The sequence below is a fragment of the Pseudorasbora parva genome, chromosome 9 (genome assembly GCF_024679245.1).
Source record: "Pseudorasbora parva isolate DD20220531a chromosome 9, ASM2467924v1, whole genome shotgun sequence".
Taxonomy (NCBI): Eukaryota; Metazoa; Chordata; class Actinopteri; order Cypriniformes; family Gobionidae; genus Pseudorasbora; species Pseudorasbora parva.
The window spans coordinates 33,765,716-33,785,281 of record NC_090180.1 but is presented as its reverse complement, the minus strand read 5'-3'; the positions used below and the strand labels follow the sequence as shown (position 1 = coordinate 33,785,281).

Below are 19,566 nucleotides of genomic sequence, written 5' to 3'. Positions count from 1 at the left end.
GTTGACACCCCAGTTGGGTCTTTCCACAGGGTTCGGTCCCAGCTATCAAACAATAGACCAGGGTCTAGGTTGGTTCCGGGTACTACATTTTTGGCATTTCTCAGATCTGTACGAGTCCGGGTCCAGCTTTTGAAATAATAGGTCCGGGGCGGGGTCCGGGGCGGTACTCTGTAGCACATTATGGGTCTCTTCGGGTTCGGGTGCATATTTTTGGAGCCGTGTAGACCTCTATTATCCAGTCTATGTGATTGCTGATATTGTATTATCCTAACACATCTCCCTGTGTATTTTTGACCTTCCTGAGCAGCTGTATGTGCACTAGGCTATATGCTTTCATTAAAATAATAAATAATAAATGAATACAATTTAATTCAATTAATAAATACAGCCAAATAGTGGAAGACTGCCCATTTTAAAATCAATGTCAGGTAAGATACATGTCTAGATTTCTCTGCTCACTTATGTGGGTTTATTAAAAGGCAGCGGCTATTTACTCTAAGTGAAAAGGGCAATATATTCTATTTACACTATTTAAAAGTAGCAGTTTTTTTGCAATATGTGTAAACAGTAATTTGATGCTATTTATACTCTACTGACTACACCATTTAAGACATTGAAGCGAGAATAATCTTGTGTCGCCCAACCAGGCATTGCTGGGCGGAGCTGGTGTAAATAGTGCTTTTCAACAAGGCTATTTGCCTTAGTGTACATAGACACTCCGTTATTATGAACAGATACTACTATAAACTAATGTGAAATTTGTTTCAATAGGGTTTTATAATAAATTAAAGTTATATCAATAAATAATAAAATAAAAGTCACATAAGTCATACCTTAAAGGGTTATAACCTAACTTCAAACCCCACCGAGGGCTGAATTTCTTAATCTCCAAAACTACATTTTTGGCATTTGCCATTGAGTGTCAGCATAATCACGTCAGTATGGTCCAATTTGTCCTGGTGGACATGGCACACAGCAATACTCATAAGTCTCACTTGTGACATTGCTGTTCTGAACCATGTTTTCACTCTTCTAAGAACACTGAAACTTCTTTCAGCCCCAGATGATGAGACTGGGATGACTAAAAGCAGACTGACAATGGTTTCAACTATATCAAACAGGCCTCTCACTTCATCAAGACCAAGCAATGTTGTTTTCATCTTTGATGGGGACTTTACACAGACATAATGATTTTTATACAGTATAAACGTTATATTACATTCCCTCACACTTTTTTTTTTTTTTTAAAACACCACTTTAAAAGTGTGATTTATTTTCCTCATGGGGACCAAAAAATGATATTGATGAAATTATAAAAAGATATTGCCATATTTGTGGGGATATTTTGTCCCCATAATGTAGGGTTTCACACACACACTCTCTCACTCAAACACTAGCGTTTAGGTTTGCCACTTATCGCACGATAGTTGAAGGAAGAAAAAAAAAAAAACTGCACTGTCCCTAAATCAATATGTGATGCTGCGCTGTGCATGTGAGACATGCACCCCACCTCACCATCCAACGGATAGCTGCCTGCATCATTTAGAGCAGGATCCTACCTCCCCCTTAGAACTTTTCAAAGGGCATTGGGCCTTATGGCCTTGGCATCCGCATTACTCCAGTTAGGCCTACTGCGTATGCGCCATCTGCAGCGTTGGCCAAACCACAGTCCCGGCTCATGCTTGGCTATCTGGCCGCCTTTGTATCAGGGTAAACCAAGGCTATATCAAAGCCCTGGCCCCTTGGAAAGTCACCAGCTGGTACTAAGCTGGTGTAAGCATGGGTCTAGACTCTAGTCTCTAGGTGGAAGATCATTTCATTTCATTGCGGTTATAGTTGTGAGGAAATTGTGACTTGTTTCTTGTTGTGCGTTAGCAATTAAACCATAACATCTAGATTGAGAAGTTTGAAAAAAAACTTTATGCTGAAGCGAACTTAAAAAACACAAACAGTTTGGCCAGTTAGGCCACAATGTCCTGTGTGTTCCCTTATGAAAGGAAAATATATTTACCAATATATTACTTCAAAATATATTATAATATATTGTAAATACATTGAATAATATATTGATGGTATTATACAATATATTATATATTCTATACAATATACTATATATTTTGTGAACCACATGTAAACGCTTACATTTGAATGTATTTGCAGAGAGCGATCGAAGGCTTATAGCGCCGCCTGGAGGACGAGACCCAAACAAACAAACACTGCGCCCGTCGCACGATAATCCGATAATCACGTCATTCACCCGCGACGAGCCTGCGAAGATGGCTTCGTTAAAGAAGGGGAAGAAGGTGGTAAATCAGGACGATTTACGGCGGTTAATGAGGGAGAAGAAGCGGTCGACCGAGCGAGAGAAGCGCGTGGACTCGCCGTACGCCAAATACAACAGCCTGGGTCATTTGAGCTGCTCGCTGTGTAACGCGCCGGTGAAGAGCGCGCTGCTGTGGCAGACTCACCTGCTGGGGAAACAACACAAAGATCGAGTCAGCGAGCTGAAGCACAGAGACAGCACACCAGCTCCAGCTCCTTCATCCTCCTCAGTTCCGAAGAGAGGCGCGCCCGAACCCGCGTGTCCGCCATCAGGGAAAAGAGCCAAGACTCACGTCACTGCAGGTGAGACGCCAAACACAACACCAACAGCAGACTTCTATTTTTCTATTACTGCCACATTCACATTCATTAATTTAACAGCAGGGGTGGTAAGTAATCAAGTAAAAATACTTTGATACTTTACTTAAGTATTTTTTTCAGGGATCTGTACTTTACTTGAGTATATTTTATTTGCATCTACTTTTACTCTTACTCCACTACAATATTAAAGGCAAAGTTTACTTTTTACTCCAATACATTACCCCATGCCCGCTCCAAGTATTAAGTATTTATTACACTTGATTTCCAAACCGGTCTGGTCATTCATGGATGATCCAGTCAGGTATAGACTTGGAAAAGCTGACAAGTCAGGTTTGCCACACTAACGTTAGCTCAGTGTTTCCCCAACTTTTTTATTTTGCGGCAGAGAATTAACTATGAAAACATCAGTAACATTTTACAATACAGGTGCACTATTATAATTCATGCCTAACTAATGCACAGATAATTATGAGTTAATGTATTACTAATGAAGAACTAAACCATTTATTAATGATTACTGCATCAGCAACTAATGAACATTCTCTATGATTAATAGATTAAGTAATATATGAATTGTTATTAATTAAATATGACATCATTAATTCCCTAATAACATATTACATTAACTAATAATGTAAATTCATGTATTCAAAGCCATGCATTCCGACTCTCAGTTGTCTGTTTAATTCATCATTAATCACAATTGGCAAAATTATAGTATGACTTTACTTGTTGAGGCACATGACTATTAATTCATTGTTATGTAATATGTCATTGTGGTTATGGCTTTTGAATTAATTTTGAATTAGTTAATAGTATCTTGCTCCTCATCTGTTTTATGGAGCTAATGTTATGGAACTTGTCTATTTTAAGTTTAACCCCTATACTGCGTTAAGGTGCTTCATTGTCTCTTGTTAATTGCAAATCAAACAAATTCTTAATTGCAGTATCTAATCTTATCATTTGTTCATTTAAAGCATTGCATATCAGTCCCAAAAGATTTTATCTGCGTAATTATTGATATTAACAGTTAATTTGAATATTTACTTTTTACTTTCGGTACTTGAGTACGTTTTAAATCTGATACTTTTGTACTTTTACTCAAGTGATGTTTGAATGGAGGACTTTCTACTTTTACTGGAGTATTTTTTTATTTAGGTATATATACTTTCACTCAAGTATAACTTTTGAGTACTTTTACCACCTCTGTTTAACAGACGCTTCCACCCAAGAAATACTTGTGTGGTGAACACTGGTTAATTTGAACATACTGGATCAGGGAAATAGTGTCTGTAGAGAAGCTATATATTACAGCAAGATGCAGTTAGTCTCCATAAAATCATCTTTAAAGGTGTCATGAAATCAACTTTTTCCTTGAGCTTTTTATATATAAAGGGCATCGTTATATAAGAATATCCTGTAAGTTTCAGAGCTGAAAACTTGTTAGTTAAAGGAAAGTTTTTACTGACACCAGGCCCAGAAAACAATTGATCTCAGAATGTTACAAGAACTTACAACTTGACGTCGTCGTGTGGCGAAACACCGCCTCTACAGAATAATAAGCCCGTCTAATTCAGTAGCCCCGCCCACCGACTCATGGAGCTGTTTGGATCACGCTAGCCAACAGCAATAAACATGCCGAAGATAGCAAGATATTGCGCTATTCCTGGTTGTGGAAGAACACAGTCGCTGCATACGCTTCCTGCGGATCCTAATATTAGGAATGAGTGGTTAAACTTTAATGAAGTTTCAGCTCACGTGTGTAAGACATTGTATGTGTGTTTGCTTCATTTCACTGCGGAATTGTTTACTTCAGGTGTGTAAATTATTATGCTGGCATTCTTAAGTAACAGTACTATGTGTCTATGTGAAGTGTATATTAGTTTCATACCCATCTTCGGGCCTTTACACCAGTATTTGATCCGTTCAGCACTGGATAGAGTTGTAAACTGGCTCTGAAACACTATGCAACCTTAACAGAACATCTCAGGCTCTCATCAGTCCACTCTACAAAAACATTTCTGATGAGACAGATGTTGAGGTAATTGACCCGTGTGTGTGTGCAGGTGCAGCCGTGGAGCAGACGGCCGTATCTTCACGTCAGTCTACGGGTCTGGGGCTCTTGACTGGACACTATGATGATGATGATGAAGATGCCAGCAGTGAAGCTAAAGAGCCGGTCCCAGCCGCTGGCCTCCCCGCAGATTTCTTCGACAGCAGCGTCTCTTCCGCGCCACCGGCCGTCCCTCACTCCGGCTCCGTGTCTCAGGCCGAGGGTGGGGACGAGGCGGCGCCGGATAGAAAGGACAACACAGCCGAAACTCTACCTGAGGGCTTCTTCGACGACCCAGTGCGTGACGCTAAAGTGCGAAACGTGGACACGCCCCGAGATCACATGGATCGTGAGTGGGAGGAGTTTCAGAAGGAGATGCGGCAGGTGAACAGCGCGTCTGACGCCATCGTGGCCGAAGATGACGAGGAAGGCCGGCTGGAGCGGCAGATCGACGAGATAGACGAGCAGATCCAGTGCTTCCGGCGAGTGGAGGTTCTACGAGCCAGGCAGGAAGTGGTGAAGAGCACCATGACGAGAGCGAGACAGCAGACGGACGAGATGCGGCCGGAGGAGGAGGACGATGAGGAAGAGCTGATGCAGGTGCTGACGCAGGATTGGCGGGCCAAAGGAGCGCTGGCTTAAACACTCCTGCTGATGTTAGTACAGAGACCAACTCAATCAGAGGCAGTGTGAACTGTCTATGAAGCACAGCAGCCTTACATGAGTCTGTACATGCTTTGATTTCTCACAGGTTCTTCATGTATAAATGCCCATATAAAAAAATGGGCAGTTGATATTTCTGGTGTCAAACAAATGATCATAAAGATGTACAGATAATTAATCTTCTGATGTCTGTGATGGTAGAGCGTTCAAAAAGCCAGACCACAGAAAAAGAGCCCAGCCAGGCAGTAATGAAGAGATACGATATCTTATTAATAACTCATTTATTAGGCCTGCAGAAAAAGAACAATTGAAAAAGCAAGTTATATTGTTTATTATACCAATAAATGTATATCCATCTGTTAACACTTTTGTGATACACAGAATGTTCTAACGATGGAATATTTTTGATAATGATGGTCTTATATCAGTTATTCATCAATCAATCTGAACTAGTTTTAACTTGTTGTGTTCTTCCCATTAGCAACATGGAGAGTGATTCACAGTGTGTGAATCTGACAGAGTCAGTGTAACCTCAGGAGATCTACACGAGCTTCGGTCAAATCTGCCTTTATTCAGGTTACATTACAGAGAACATGCAATGCAAACTCACCGTTTCATCTCATCATGTCATCCTAAAGCTTAAAATTAGTTTCTGACATACAAATGTCCAATTCTACAATATTTACATTTTCATCTGGTTTTATAAAGTGACAGCAGAGACTGAGAGATTATTTTCAAGCATCTGCAGAAGAACGAAACTAGAGCAGCGTCTGCAAGGCCTTCAGTCTGCAGACACACAGCAGTGAGACAGACACACTCACGAACACTCTCACAACAGGACAAACCAGAGAGTGAGAGAGAGAAAGAAAGAGAGACACACACACACTCAGTGCAGAAGAAACCAGAGAGATAGACACACAACACTCACTCGCACACAGCGCAGAAGAAACCAGACATTCACTCAGTGCAGGACAATCCAGAGACACCCACACTCATTCAGACACACACACACTGTGATCAATGAACTTTAAATTAAAACCTACATCTGCTCAAAGACAAGTGCATTGCATTATATTATATTATCATAAATATCTGATGATTACATCCACTAAAAGCAATCATATGGATCATATTATTGCTAGATCTGACAGTAATGTAGTTTAAAACAATCTTCATGTCCCCTCAGTTCACACAAACTTAAGAATCGTCGAGACAGATACATGTAAATATATAAGAGTGAATCTCAGAGTCTCGTCCAGGTTCAACAGAAATCAGCGGAATAGAGAAACTGAAGCTGTCCTGTGACAGTGTGTTGTAAAAGAACCCCACTGAACTCTTTCATCAGATCTTTACTTCTGACGTTTGTTTTAATTCTCACTGGTGAATCTCATGATATTAATACTCCAATTTACTGCATTATACTGTAAAACAAAGACTAATTTAAATCAGCAAAATGAAAACTAGCATGTGCTGTTTTTGGCACCAGTGGAATGAGACTCAAGGTAAAATAGTCATAATGCTGGAGATCTTCATTCTCCCTCCCTTACCTTGGGCTTCATACTCTCCAGGTCCAATCAAACTCTTAAATCCTGACCGGACTGTGAGACTCACTCTTATCTGAGATGAAAGCAACCCTGTCACAGTCTCATGAGTGCAGAAACCAAACACGTAGAGTACATGAAGGGTGAGTCTGGGGTCAGTTACAGTGGATCCTCACTGGCGACTGACCTCTTCGGCCTTTAGCTCCTCAGGGTCCATCTGTTCCCGGTCCGACCTGAACTCCTCCTGCAGACCTGGAGACGGACGGCCCCGAAGCAGCAGCTCCTGATCTGACAGCACAACAGCACAAGCATTTAGACACTTTCCAGGGATGGTGTCATGCTTTTATTATAATGACATAAAACATTCTCATGACCATCTACAGATTCTGAGGGGAACCATGAGCTGGACATTTTAGATTAGATTCAAAACAATCGTATATCAAGGTTCATGCACAATTTTTTACCAACAAACCTTTAAATCAAATACTCCATAATTCATGTGTATATGTGAATAAAGATCCATGTTCAAATTTACCAAGGCATATCTTTAAGTTAATGACAGGCTAGACCTGGGTGATAAAACAGTATTGGTATTTATCAACAGTATACCTTTATCGATAACGATAGAAAAAAAAGTGATATAACACTTGATCGTTTCACTTAAATGCATTAAAACGTAAAGAGACATGAAACACCCAAAGAGAGAAGCCCGAAAATATGGGGCCCAGCTGGAAGAAAACAAAACGAGGTATTTTGCATTTTGTGGAAGGAAAGTGTTATTCCATAGAGAAAGGCATTAAAGTGGCTAGATCTGCTTATTTTTGGATTCTCAGAAGAAAACGAACAACCCTAGGTATGTATTTGATAAAGTGGCGCAATTAACATGAAATAAAGCTAAAACTTCTGACGTTTCAAAACAGCACAGCATTAATGACTGTATGAACTTCTTTACTTGGAAGATTGATAATATTAGAAAGAAAATTATAACCATGCAAACGTCTACTACAGTATCATTTCAGACAGTGCATTGTAGTGTCACTGAGGAAAATTCTCATTCATTCGTTGCTATAGTAATTATAGTTAAATCATCTAAATCAACAACATGTATGCTAGAACCTATAGTGATTAAGCTTCTAAAAATAATGCTCCAGAGGTCGTAGATCCTCTTCTTAATATCATGAATTAATCTCTGTCATTAGGATACGTATTGAAAACTTTTTTATTAAACTGGTTAACCAGTTCAGCTCTGCAGCATATTTTGAATTTCTTAGAGAATTAGGCATATCTGAATTTAAGAGCGTACATTGATAAAAATGGTCTCATTTTACAAATTCTGTATTCACAATTTTAAAATTATTATTTTTTCTATTAGAAAATCTATACTTTTTTTTATCTGTTTGTTATCTACATCCCTTTAGAACGTTTCTGTTGATTCCACTAGTTGGCATTAAACAGGAAAACGGAATTTGTTATTGAGATTAATGTGTCCAAACTATTGAATAACTCCTACTCATCTGCAGTAATTTAAGCCTGCCGGGTTTATTTATTTTTCCAAAACTTTTCCAGGCCTGGAAATTTCCATTTTAAAATTGCATGACTTTTTTGAATCCTGGGATATGCAAGCTAGATTAGTTTTGTATATTTTACACGTCACTTCCAGTGTCACTCCACCAGTAAACTTGTGTGTAGTGTAGAATAAGATGTGACTGCATTGAGTATGACAACATGAGCAGGCACCTGTCACAGACTCAACCCCGGGGAACGCCACGGTCCTGATGGAGTCCGGTCCTCTTCTGTATCGTCTGTGAGACAGAGACCTGGGGCGGCGGGGTGGGGATGAACCTGAAACACACAGTGCTCCTGATCAGGTCTGTGTCTGTCGGCGTACGCTCAAGTGTGTGTGATACGGTACATACCTGTGCCTGTGGTGGTCTGGAGCTGCTGGCTGGCCGGTGATGTCGGCTGCTGCTGTGAGACAGAGAGAGGGAGAGCGTCAGTGAGCTGAGGAACTGTGTGTGCTGAGTGCTGCATGTGTGAGTTAGAGGTCTGCACAAGTTATACACTGAAGCACGAACTCGGCCTGTACCCGAGAATGGTTGACCCGAACTTGACCAGAACACGAAATACATAGCTGTATAGATTTACCTTTATTCTTGCTACTTTGTAAGGCCTCCATTGCACATAACCGCTGAGATGTTTATTGGTTGAAACAACAAGATCACATCGTACAAGGTTTAAAACATCTAGTGGTAGAAAATGTGTATGATTCAGAGATGGCAACGCGGGTATTTGACTTGCTATCATACTTCTTTTCATTTATCATATTTGACAGTTTTAATCATTTAAATCCACATATCAAATAATAGAAATGTGTATGATATAGATTTTGTTTTGTTTTCGTTAATAGCAGCTTACATTTACAGCTGATTTCTGAGAGACCCGAGAGCAGTGCGGCTATTTCATTTGATCTATGCTCATTACAAATTAATTTCATATACACATTAATGTGGAGTGGCTTAGGTTGGGTAGCAGGCCTCTAGAGTGTGTGTGTGTGTGTGTGTGTGTATATTAGAGAGTGTGCGGTATGAGAGTGTATCTAAGAGTAAGTGTATGTGTGTGCGCGCATGTGCATGCGAGTCAGTGTGTGTGTGTGTTGAGTGCAAGTGTGTGAGCATGATTGAATGTGTGCGTATGTTTAAGAGTGAGAGTGTGTAAGTGTGCGTGTGTGTGTGTTTACCGTGTCTCCTGACGCGTGGCGCTCCAGCCCAGACACCCAGCGGCTCAGGTTGGACAGCATGAAGTGGACGCTCTGAATCTGCTCACTGCACCAGGACTGATGGAGCAGCAGAGAGCTGTTCAACTCACTCACACCGTCCTGAACATACTGCACGTCCTGCCACACACACACACACAACTGCATTATGGGTAACGCCAGCACAGGTTTGTGACATGTTTCTCACATCAGACAGGCAGTTTCACAAGTTCACACCCACAAATAATCAGGCAGAGTAAGTAGGGCTGTGTATTATTACATATTTATTATTATTATGACGAGTGAAGCGCAATGCTTTATTTACAAAATAAATAATCCGCAATTAAATGTTACCTCGCGGCCATGGAAACATAACATTCATGACGAACAAGAGAGGTAGACGTTGTGAGTTGAGCTAAATTTAAAATGGTGATGAATTGAGAAATCAGCTTTCCCTTGAGCTTTTGATATATAAAAGGTCATGGTAATATAAGAATATCCTCTTAGCTGAAAACTTGTCAGTCAAAGAAAAGCTTTTATAGACACCAGGCCCAGAAAACGGTCTTGTGCTTCATTCTTACGTCATAGCGCCACGAAACACGTCTCTACAGCCCCGCCCACCTGGATGGAGCTGATCGGCTCATGCTAGCTAGCCAACAACAATAAACATGCAGAAGAATATAGCAAGATATTGCTGCATAAGCTTCCTTCAGATCCTAATATTAGGAATGTGTGGTTGGGCACATATTTATGGGCACAAGAACTGGTATCCATCACACATCAGTGTTTACACTACAGCTGTGAGGCGTCTATAACCAGCCGTCATGATCATGACAAGCACTTTCTTTAGTTCTGAAACTGGAAATGAGTTGTCACACAACTCGGCTAAATACGACTTCATATGCTGTAAAGAAGCACAGAACCGGTGCTCAGGTGTGTGTGTGTGTTTGTGTTACCTGTTTCAGTGCTGTCCAGTTGCTGTCATTCACTGGTTTCCCTCCATTCTTTATGGTCAGAAATCCCAGACAAGCCATTTAAAACAAGGACACAAATCAACACAAATCACTCTCACTGCACATCAGCTGAACAATTTCAGTCATCACAACTTACATGTTCAGGCGAGCAACTATATAAAACAGGGGTTCTGCAGGCTTTATGAAGGTACATTTGAGACCTTTTAAAAGACCAATTAAAGAAAATGTAAGGAATAAATTGAAGGGAACACAAAACGTTGTCTAAATGTTCTCTAAAAGTAAATATCTAAGCACACACAGATTAGTGATTAGTGAGTATGTGACACTTCAAAGTTTGAAAATGCATTTTCCAACAGATATTCATCAACAAATTAATGTTACAAAAAATAGATTTGAGATGTTTGAGATAAAAAAAATCTTGGAAAATCGTGCTGAAGTGATTTCATAATTAAAACAGGAACAAATATCTGCCAATGGGTTCATAAAAATCAACAATTCAAATGCAAGTAATTTTCATACACAGTGACAGACGTTCTTGTTTTAAGCATAAAACTCACTTAATTTTGTTCAATTTCTCAGAAAACAAGACATAATTTCTTCATTTTGCATGTCAAGTAAATTAATCTTGATTTAAGGATGTTTTGAATTTGTACTGAAAAGCAAAAATCCTGAAGAAGAACACCCTTTTTGCAGTGCATGCAATTTAATGTAGCCTTAGGAAATCTGTTTTTTTGTTTTAAAGTTTATTCTGTTTTAATTTTTAATGGTTTAATTACATTTGACTGACTTTCATTAATCTTCTGGACGCATCTGAAGATATTTTGAATGAAATCTGAGAGATTTCTGTCCCTCCATTGACAGTCTAAGCAACTTTGACGCTTCAGAAAGTTCATAAGGAGATCGTAAAACCGATCCATACAAATCAAGCAGATTTTCTGAAGACAATCGATCACTTCATATGATGAATGAAAGTCTTACGGGTTGGAACCATAGACAGTAAAAAAAATGGACTCGACATCGTCCGTTTCCACTTGCCAGATTTCAAGCTTTCAGGCGGCCTGCACGGCGCTGACATCTTGGGACCGAGTCTGCGCAGTAGAGATTTCGGGACCGGAGTTGCGCAGTAGAGATTTCGGGACCGGAGTTGCGCAGTAGAGAGCAGGAAGTAATCTTTGAAGTGCAACTTTATTGTTTAGTTTGTCTCGCGTCCATTAGAAAACGCAGAGGGGCGGCTATACTGGAACCGGTCACCGGGGGGTGATCGAGGCGCGAAAGCTTCAGTATCTGAGAGGGATACTGCAGGATTGGTTGGAACGACATTAGTGCACTCTTGGGCACTCTAATCATTTTTGGATGAACTGTCCCTTTAAGTGTTTTGACCTACTATTGATTTATTCACCCAAAATTTAACAAATTCTGTGTCATTCTGCATTATACAGTAAATTCCATTTCAATGAATGAATTCTGCAATTCCGTCCATTGCAGAAATCACAGGGCCCTAATTTAATGCCATGATATTGAGATGTGAGACTTTCTGCTCCCATTTAAGACATTTTTAAAGGCCTTAAACTGTGGAAGGTCAAATTAAGACTTTATTTAAGAGGATTGGAAACCCTGTAAAATTTTGTGATGATTATGGCTACTACGTTTTGGGCTGTCATTACATTTGTTTGTGAGTACGAGAGACACTTTAGGGATTGTTCACCCAAAAACAATGATTGTGTCCTCATTTCCTCACGTCACTCACAGCTGCGTGACTTTCAGATGAACACAACAGAAGATATATTTTGAAGAATGTTGGGAAACAAACAGTTCTTGCGTTTCTATCAGAATGTTGAGTTTATGACTGTGAGAACATGCGTCACGTGACGTACCGTCAGCTGATCCGGTCCTTCTCTTCTCTCTTCCACCACGGTCTGTATCATGGTGACGTCATGCTGGAGGCTGGTGACGGTGCTGCCGATGGAGGCCACGCTCTACGCACGCACACACACACACACACAGACACACACACACGCTGTGAGTAATGTCTCTTCACATGCGCTTGAGATGCAGCAAGACAGCAACAAACCTTTTGCAGCTCCTCCACACTCCTGGGGAGAGCGATGAGATCAGAGGCAGACTTGATGTTGGCCTTCAGATGATTGACAGCAGAATCCAGAGCGCTGAGCTGCAGGGCACACACACACACACACACACACACACACACACACACACACACACATTAACACCGCTGCTAAACCAGTTCTGATCATCATTATTCCTTCTAATCACAATTACACAATATAAACACAATAACTGTTTAAATTTCAATCACATCTACCACTCAATTAAGGGAAATTGAAGCGCTCATGTGTTTAATTAGGCTGCTTTATATGATATTAGAATGAATTGCATTAATAATTAACTGTTATTGTTCAAAATTGTTTGATTGGTAAGAGTTTTTTTATGTAGAGACTTTAGAAAGTCTCTTCTGCTCACTAAAGCTACGTTCATTTGATCAGAAATACAGTAAAAAAAAAAAAGTGAAATATTATTCCAGTGGAAACTTGTTTTCTGTGTGAATATTTAGTAAAGTGTAATTTATTCCTGTTATCACAGCTGAATGTACTCCGGTCTTCAGTGTCCCATGATACTCCAGAAATCATTCTAATATGATGATTTGATGCTCAAGAAATACAGTTATTATCAGTGTTGAGAACGGTTTCATATTTTTGTTTACCTGAAATATAAAGCTTTTGTAACATTATTAATGCCTTTACTGTCACTTTTGATCAATTTAATGCATCCTTGATTAATAAATGTATTAATTTCGTTAAGTTCTTCCCCCCCAAAAAAAATTCTTACTGACCAAAAAACTTTGAACAGTAGCACAATGTTGCAAACGCTTTCTATTTTAGATAAATACTATCCTTTTGACCTTTCTATTCATCAAAGAATTCTAAAAACTATTTTACACAACCGTTTTCAACATTGATAATAATCATAAATGTTTCTTGAGCAGCAAATCATCATATTAGAATGATTTCTGAAGGATCATGAGACACTGAAGATTGGAGTAATGATGCTCAAAATTCAGCTTTGATCACAGGAATAAATTACACTTTACTATTCATATAGAAAACAGCTGTTTTACACTGGAATAATATTTCACTGTTTTTACTGTACAGTTAATAAAATAAATGCAGACTTGGTGAACACGAGAGACTTCTTCTAAAAACATTACAAACCTTACCGATCAAAACATTATTTATATTAAAATATTATATGAATATTAGTTAAAAACATTAGGCTTACACAGTAAATGACGTACAAATCAGAATTAACTTGTTAATGAGAGTTTATCATAGGCACAACGTGTGTTCTGGTGACAAGCCTGCTTCAGATCTTACTCACAAAGCCACACACACACACACACCTTCTGACTGATCTCAGTCAGGTTGGACCAAAGTCTGGCCAGGCCTCGCTCTCCGCTCTCCAGGTCGTCCAGCTTCATCTGCTTGGCTTTCAGCTCCTCAGTGAGCGTCAGGATCTCGTGTGACGACAGCTTCTGACTGCCCTCCACTGTCACACACCAATCAGAGCAACACCACACGCTAGTCACACACACACTTGCAGGGTTCTCACACAGTTATGAACATACTTTAGTAGATCGATCATTCAGAGTTATCTGCTCTTTGATCATGTTCTCAAAACACTGTTCATGGAATGTTTTTTCCCCACATGTTTGAGTTAGATGTTTGTCTAACGTTTGTTAAATGTTACTACTTGTTTCAGAACGTTCAGAGAACATTCAAAAGTAATGTTTATGATACAATGGGCATTTGAACATTCAGAAATAACATTTTCAGAGCTTAATGGGAACATTAGCATATGGTTCTTATAACTTTTTTGTTGAGGTGAAGATAAAGGTGCTTGATGAATATGAGCAAGTGATGGCATGGAGATTATTGTGAAGAGCAGGCTGTGCTTCTGTGGAATAATGTCTGAATGAATGTCTAAATGAATGTCTAAATGTAGGTGTGCAATGGTCTGATGTGGGTGGGTGTGTGTTGTGTGGTCAGACGTACGGGAGCGGATCTTGTCCTTCAGGGAGTCCAGGTCCTCTTTGAGGGCGATCTGCATCCAGATGAGTCCAGCACAGGCCATGACACAGGCCGCCAGCAGGATGAACACACACAGTGGGTAACAGAGAGAGCAGCACTGCACTGAACTCCTGCAGACAGAGGGAGACACAGATAGAGAGAGAGAGTAAATACATACATATTTTATGTATGTATGTATATGTATGTTAATGCTTTGGCAATACATTGAAACAATTGTCATGCAAGAGAGAGAGAGAGAGAGAGAGAGAGAGAGAGAGAGAGAGAGAGAGAGAGAGAGAGAGAGAGAGAGAGAGAGAGAGAGAGAGAGAGAGAGAGAGAGAGAGAGAGAGAGAGAGAGAGAGAGAGAGAGAGAGAGAGAGAGAGAGAGAGAGAGAGAGAGAGAGAGAGAGAGAGAGAGAGAGAGAGAGACTATTACACACACACTGTGTAAAAGAGAGAGCAGCAGCACTGCACTGAACTCCTGCAGATGCACACACAAAAAGAAGAGAGAACGTTTCACACACAGAAGAGTGAGACACCGTTATACACACAACCATCATTAAAAAAATACTGTGAGTAAACTGTACATGAAAAACTCATGTCAACACAAGTGGCATATGCGGATTTTAATAGCAATATAAAGAGTTTATGGCATCTACTGTGCTCTGACTGAAGTGACAAACACTGATCCGCTGTCACACACACAAAGATGTCGTCATGGGTTTGGGCCGCTTCATGTTTACAATGTTGTGTGTGTGATGATGATGATGATGAGGGACTCGAACACTCACTGGTGCTCAGGAAGGAAACATGATCAGATATGAAGTTTCTCAACAGCATCAGTGTGTGTCTGTGCAGTTATCTAGTCTCTTGTGAACTAGATGTCAACATCTGTCACATGCAAGAGCTTCAGCAGGACTTCAGAAACGCACACACACGTCCTGATGGTGTAACACCAGCTACGCTGAGGAGCTGTACAGACCAGCTTACTCTCATACTCACATTTTCAATTGGTCTCTCACCACATCAATAGTACCCGCTTGTTTTAAATCAGCCATGATCATCCCAGTGCCTAAGAAGAATAACATCACCTGCCTTAAAGGGTTATTTCGCCCAAAACTGAAATTTATGTCATTAATGACTCACCCTAATGTTGTTCCACACCCATAAGACCTCCGTTCATCATCAGAACAGTTTAATGTAATTTATATTTATTTCGAGAGCGTATGCAAGTCTATGCACACTGTACTGTCCATGTCTGAATCATGAATCAATCCGCTGATTCATGACCGTTTGAATCTTTATGTGAGGACTGAAAACAAACCCGGAAGAGAAGACAATGCTGAAGTCATTAATGACATAAATGTCATTTTTGGGTGAACTAACCCTCTAATGATTACAGACCTGTTGCACTCAAGTAAATTGTCATGAAGGAGTTTGAGCGCCTAGACTGCATGAACTTAGCGCACACTACTATATGCTCACCAGTTCGTCTACAAGGCAAATAAAGGATGTGAATGTTGCAGTGTCATTAGGCACAAGTTTCATTCTCCAGCATCGTGAGGCTAAATACACATATGCCCATCCTTTAACACTATTATGCTGTATAACTCTCTCCTAGCCAGAGATGTTAATACTGTACTGTGTCATTGGATCATGAACATTTTGTCCTGTAGGAAACAACACGTCAAAATTCATATATTTATACTCTCTTTATACCAACAAGTCCCATTCGCAGATGATACCACCACTGTAGTAGTAGGTCTTATCTCTGATGGGGCTGAATCTGTTTACTGGATTGCAGTGGGACAGCTGGTAAGGTGTTGCGAGGACAATAACCTAATCCTCAATACATCTAAGACCAAAGATGATAGTGGACTTTAGAAAGAAGGAAGTACAGCACCTTCACCTCTCCATCAATGGTCAGGTTGTTGTGAGGGTCCCCTCCTTCTGCTTCTTGGGCACCACCATACACCCTTTCATGGGACCTGAATATCCGTTTTATTGTAAGCCAAGTCTACTTTGTCATTTCTACCGAGCCGTTATAGAAAAGTGCTGACCTTCTCTATCCTGTCATGGTGCAAGAACGCGACAAGTCAGGATATTTTTTACGGTCTATGGTCAGGATAAGCAACAGCTAGAGAAAGTGTGCAGATCCTCCAAGATCATTGGCTGCAGTCTGCCTACCAAAGCCTCACACAAGGACACCAGAATTATCAGGAAGTTGAGAAACATGATCACTGACCCCTACCACCCAGCACATCACCTGTTCACTCGTTTGCCATCAGAGAAGAGGTACAGAAGCATCACGCTTCAGAGATACCTCCAAGCTATATGATACTTAACCTAAATTAAACATTCAAACGTTAAGCTATGTTTATGAACTTGTGGACTGCAACCTACAACCCACCCCTAACTGTACTAGGTACATTCGTATTCGCCATTTGCGTTATGATTGCTGGCTTGTGCCTCTTGCACTGAGCACCTTATGTACTGGTCCTAACCCGTTGACACACCTAATGTGCAATACGTGTTATGTCTGTGTATTGTTGCCATTGGGGGGTTAATGTGAGGAATATGCTGTTGTCTCAATGTATTGTTGTTAAGTAAATGTGAGCTTACCAAGACAAATTCCTATCAAATGTATTGTTGAAATGGCTAAATAAACTTTGAACTTGAACACACACACACACACACACACACACACACACACACACACACACACACACACACACACACACACACACACACACACACACACACACACACACACACACACACACACACACACACACAGAGAGAGAGAGAGAGAGAAAGAGAGAGACTCACGTCCCGAACAGGCCACTTCGGCCGCCGCGGAACTCTTGCTCGTCTGAGCCGGACTCCCCGCTCTCGCTCTCGGGCGGCTCGGTGCGCAGCAGCCGGTGTTTGCTCTTCCTCCTGCTGCTGCTGCTGCTGTCGCTCAGGCCGATCAGCGCGTTCAGCTCCTTCCTCTTCTTCATCTTCTTCTGAGGGCTCATCGCTTCACTTTAGCATCCGTTAGCATTATCTTAATTCCCCAACACTTGAAGAGACGCGAGCATTAACTTAGCTTCAGCTTGTGCTCAGTGTGAAACAGGCGATCAGAGTCCATGATATTAAACCCGTTTATTCACAGAACAGCGACACGTTCACTAAACCATCGCGCTGTAGTAGGAAATAACCGCAGAATATCGTTATAACGTGTATAATACTAAAAATAATCAGCAGTTTGACTAAATCCTTCTTGTTGAGTCTAAATCTGATGTCATGACACAAATATAAAAATGGCACGTATTCACATTACATATATATTATAGTTTAAGAATTAGAGCAGATCTGTCTTTTTCTCTTCAGAATGAATATGATATATCCATAATCCATCCGATTCTGACAGGAAGGAAGTGCTTCTGATTGGGGTAGCACAGGAAGGCGTGTCATTGGGCGACTGACGTCATCAGACAGTAACGGTCTGTCTCTCTCGACGCTCTCGACCATAGACCGTAAAAAATACAAGCATTCATAATTAATCTGTTTAAAACAAATTAAGTGGTGCACCAACTCGATGTAAAATTAAATCTATATCAACAAATCCTAGATTATAGTTAAACTTTGCTTTATTAAATCCTTATTGGTAGTTATTAAAATGCAGGTGGTGTATGTGGATCAAGTGCCCAAAACGTGCATATTGGTCATAAATGTTTCAGATGATATAATAAATATATATAATTGTTTTAAATCTGTAGCACTTTGATATTTTGTTTATATAACATTATTGTTATATATTATAATTATTTGCGTTACAAATTAAATGTATTATTATATTTTAGTTTTAAGATGGAAATTTGACAGCTTGAGCAGTTAAATGAAGCTTTGCCCTTCAAGGTTCCCCGAAGGTCACTAATATTTATTATGTGTACAGACTATTTTGGTAGTCCAAAAGGTTCAAAAAACACATGAACAACATTTATTTGGACTATGTGTCCAGTTTGAATGGGTCGTGTCATTAGGCTTGTTGGACTTCATGCCTTTTTGGTAAATAAACACTAGTGGAGATTCTAGCTTTAACAGTAATCAAACTTAAGTTAGCATCAAAACATTAAGATTTGTGTGGGGAAACAGTTACACTGGAAGTACGTAATCAATGCAGGTTAAGCCTGCAGGGCAAGTTGGGCTACCACCCAGTAGAGCACTACAGTAATCTAGCCTTGAGGTCATGAATGCATGAACTAACAGTTCTGCATTTTGCCTTAAGGACGGCATTAATGCTTGGCGGCAGAGATTCAACAAGCTGCTGGAAACATTCTTCAGAGGTTTTTGGTTGAGAACACATGTCATAATTTAGATACATTTTAAGTTGGAAGAATGCTGTTTTATAGATGCAAAAAACATGGCATTCAAATGAAAGATTGGTATCAAAGAGCGTACCCAGGTTCCTAACTGACGGGGTCAGTACTATGATACAGTCTAAATCCTGACTGGAAGTCCTCACAGATACCATTTCTTTCTTTCAAAAAAAAAAAAAAAAAAGGAACATAGTTGTGAGAAGTTTTGGGATGTGCTTGAAAGAGAGATTTGCATCATGGATGTGTAGCCGGTAAATCTGTAGCGTTCTGCGTGATGTCAATATGAACCAAAATCTCTGAAGAATGTTTCCAGCAGCTTGTTGAATCTCTGCCACTAAGCATTAATGCCGTCCTTAAGGTAAAAGCGGTCCAACCCGGTACTAGCAATGTGTACTAATAAGTGTCAGGTGAGAGTATATGATAATTATTTTGATAATTATCTGAATATTTACAGATTCAAGCTGAAAAAGAGTAATAACTTGAGGTTGAGG

At 40.1% G+C, this 19,566-nt stretch overlaps 2 protein-coding genes across 3 annotated transcripts; one reads left to right on the top strand and one right to left on the bottom strand.

The window, feature by feature from the left end:
- Positions 1–2,244: 2,244 nt before the first annotated feature.
- Positions 2,245–5,461, top strand: znf830 (zinc finger protein 830). The gene is made up of 2 exons (XM_067452318.1): positions 2,245–2,625; positions 4,710–5,461. The coding sequence occupies exons 1-2, from the start codon at positions 2,277–2,279 to the stop codon at positions 5,336–5,338; spliced, it is 978 nt and encodes a 325-aa protein (XP_067308419.1). The 5' UTR covers positions 2,245–2,276; the 3' UTR covers positions 5,339–5,461.
- A 209-nt stretch (positions 5,462–5,670) lies between these two features.
- Positions 5,671–18,149, bottom strand: efcab14 (EF-hand calcium binding domain 14). 2 transcript variants are annotated; one of them, XM_067452317.1, is made up of 10 exons: positions 17,541–18,149; positions 14,697–14,842; positions 14,045–14,190; positions 12,698–12,796; positions 12,501–12,602; positions 10,609–10,656; positions 9,638–9,793; positions 8,817–8,865; positions 8,638–8,742; positions 5,671–7,188 (listed from the first exon to the last, which is right to left on the bottom strand). In XM_067452317.1, the coding sequence occupies exons 1-10, from the start codon at positions 17,729–17,731 to the stop codon at positions 7,073–7,075; spliced, it is 1,158 nt and encodes a 385-aa protein (XP_067308418.1). In that variant the 5' UTR covers positions 17,732–18,149; the 3' UTR covers positions 5,671–7,072. The 2 variants fall into 2 exon arrangements, with proteins under 2 accessions (XP_067308418.1, XP_067308417.1); XM_067452316.1 differs by having other exon boundaries at positions 8,817–8,868; positions 17,541–18,147.
- Between the last annotated feature and the right edge of the window lie 1,417 nt (positions 18,150–19,566).

Coding starts and splice junctions, on each gene's coding strand:
- efcab14 (XM_067452316.1), bottom strand. CDS start 17,731: ATGAGCCCTCAGAAGAAGATGAAGAAGAGGAAGGAGCTGAACGCGCTG. Junction 14,191..14,696: donor GAAGGACAAGATCCGCTCCC/GTACGTCTGACC, acceptor GGTGTGTGACAG/TGGAGGGCAGTCAGAAGCTG. Junction 7,189..8,637: donor CGGGGTTGAGTCTGTGACAG/GTGCCTGCTCAT, acceptor TTGTGCTGTCAG/ATCAGGAGCTGCTGCTTCGG.
- znf830 (XM_067452318.1), top strand. CDS start 2,277: ATGGCTTCGTTAAAGAAGGGGAAGAAGGTGGTAAATCAGGACGATTTA. Junction 2,626..4,709: donor CAAGACTCACGTCACTGCAG/GTGAGACGCCAA, acceptor GTGTGTGTGCAG/GTGCAGCCGTGGAGCAGACG.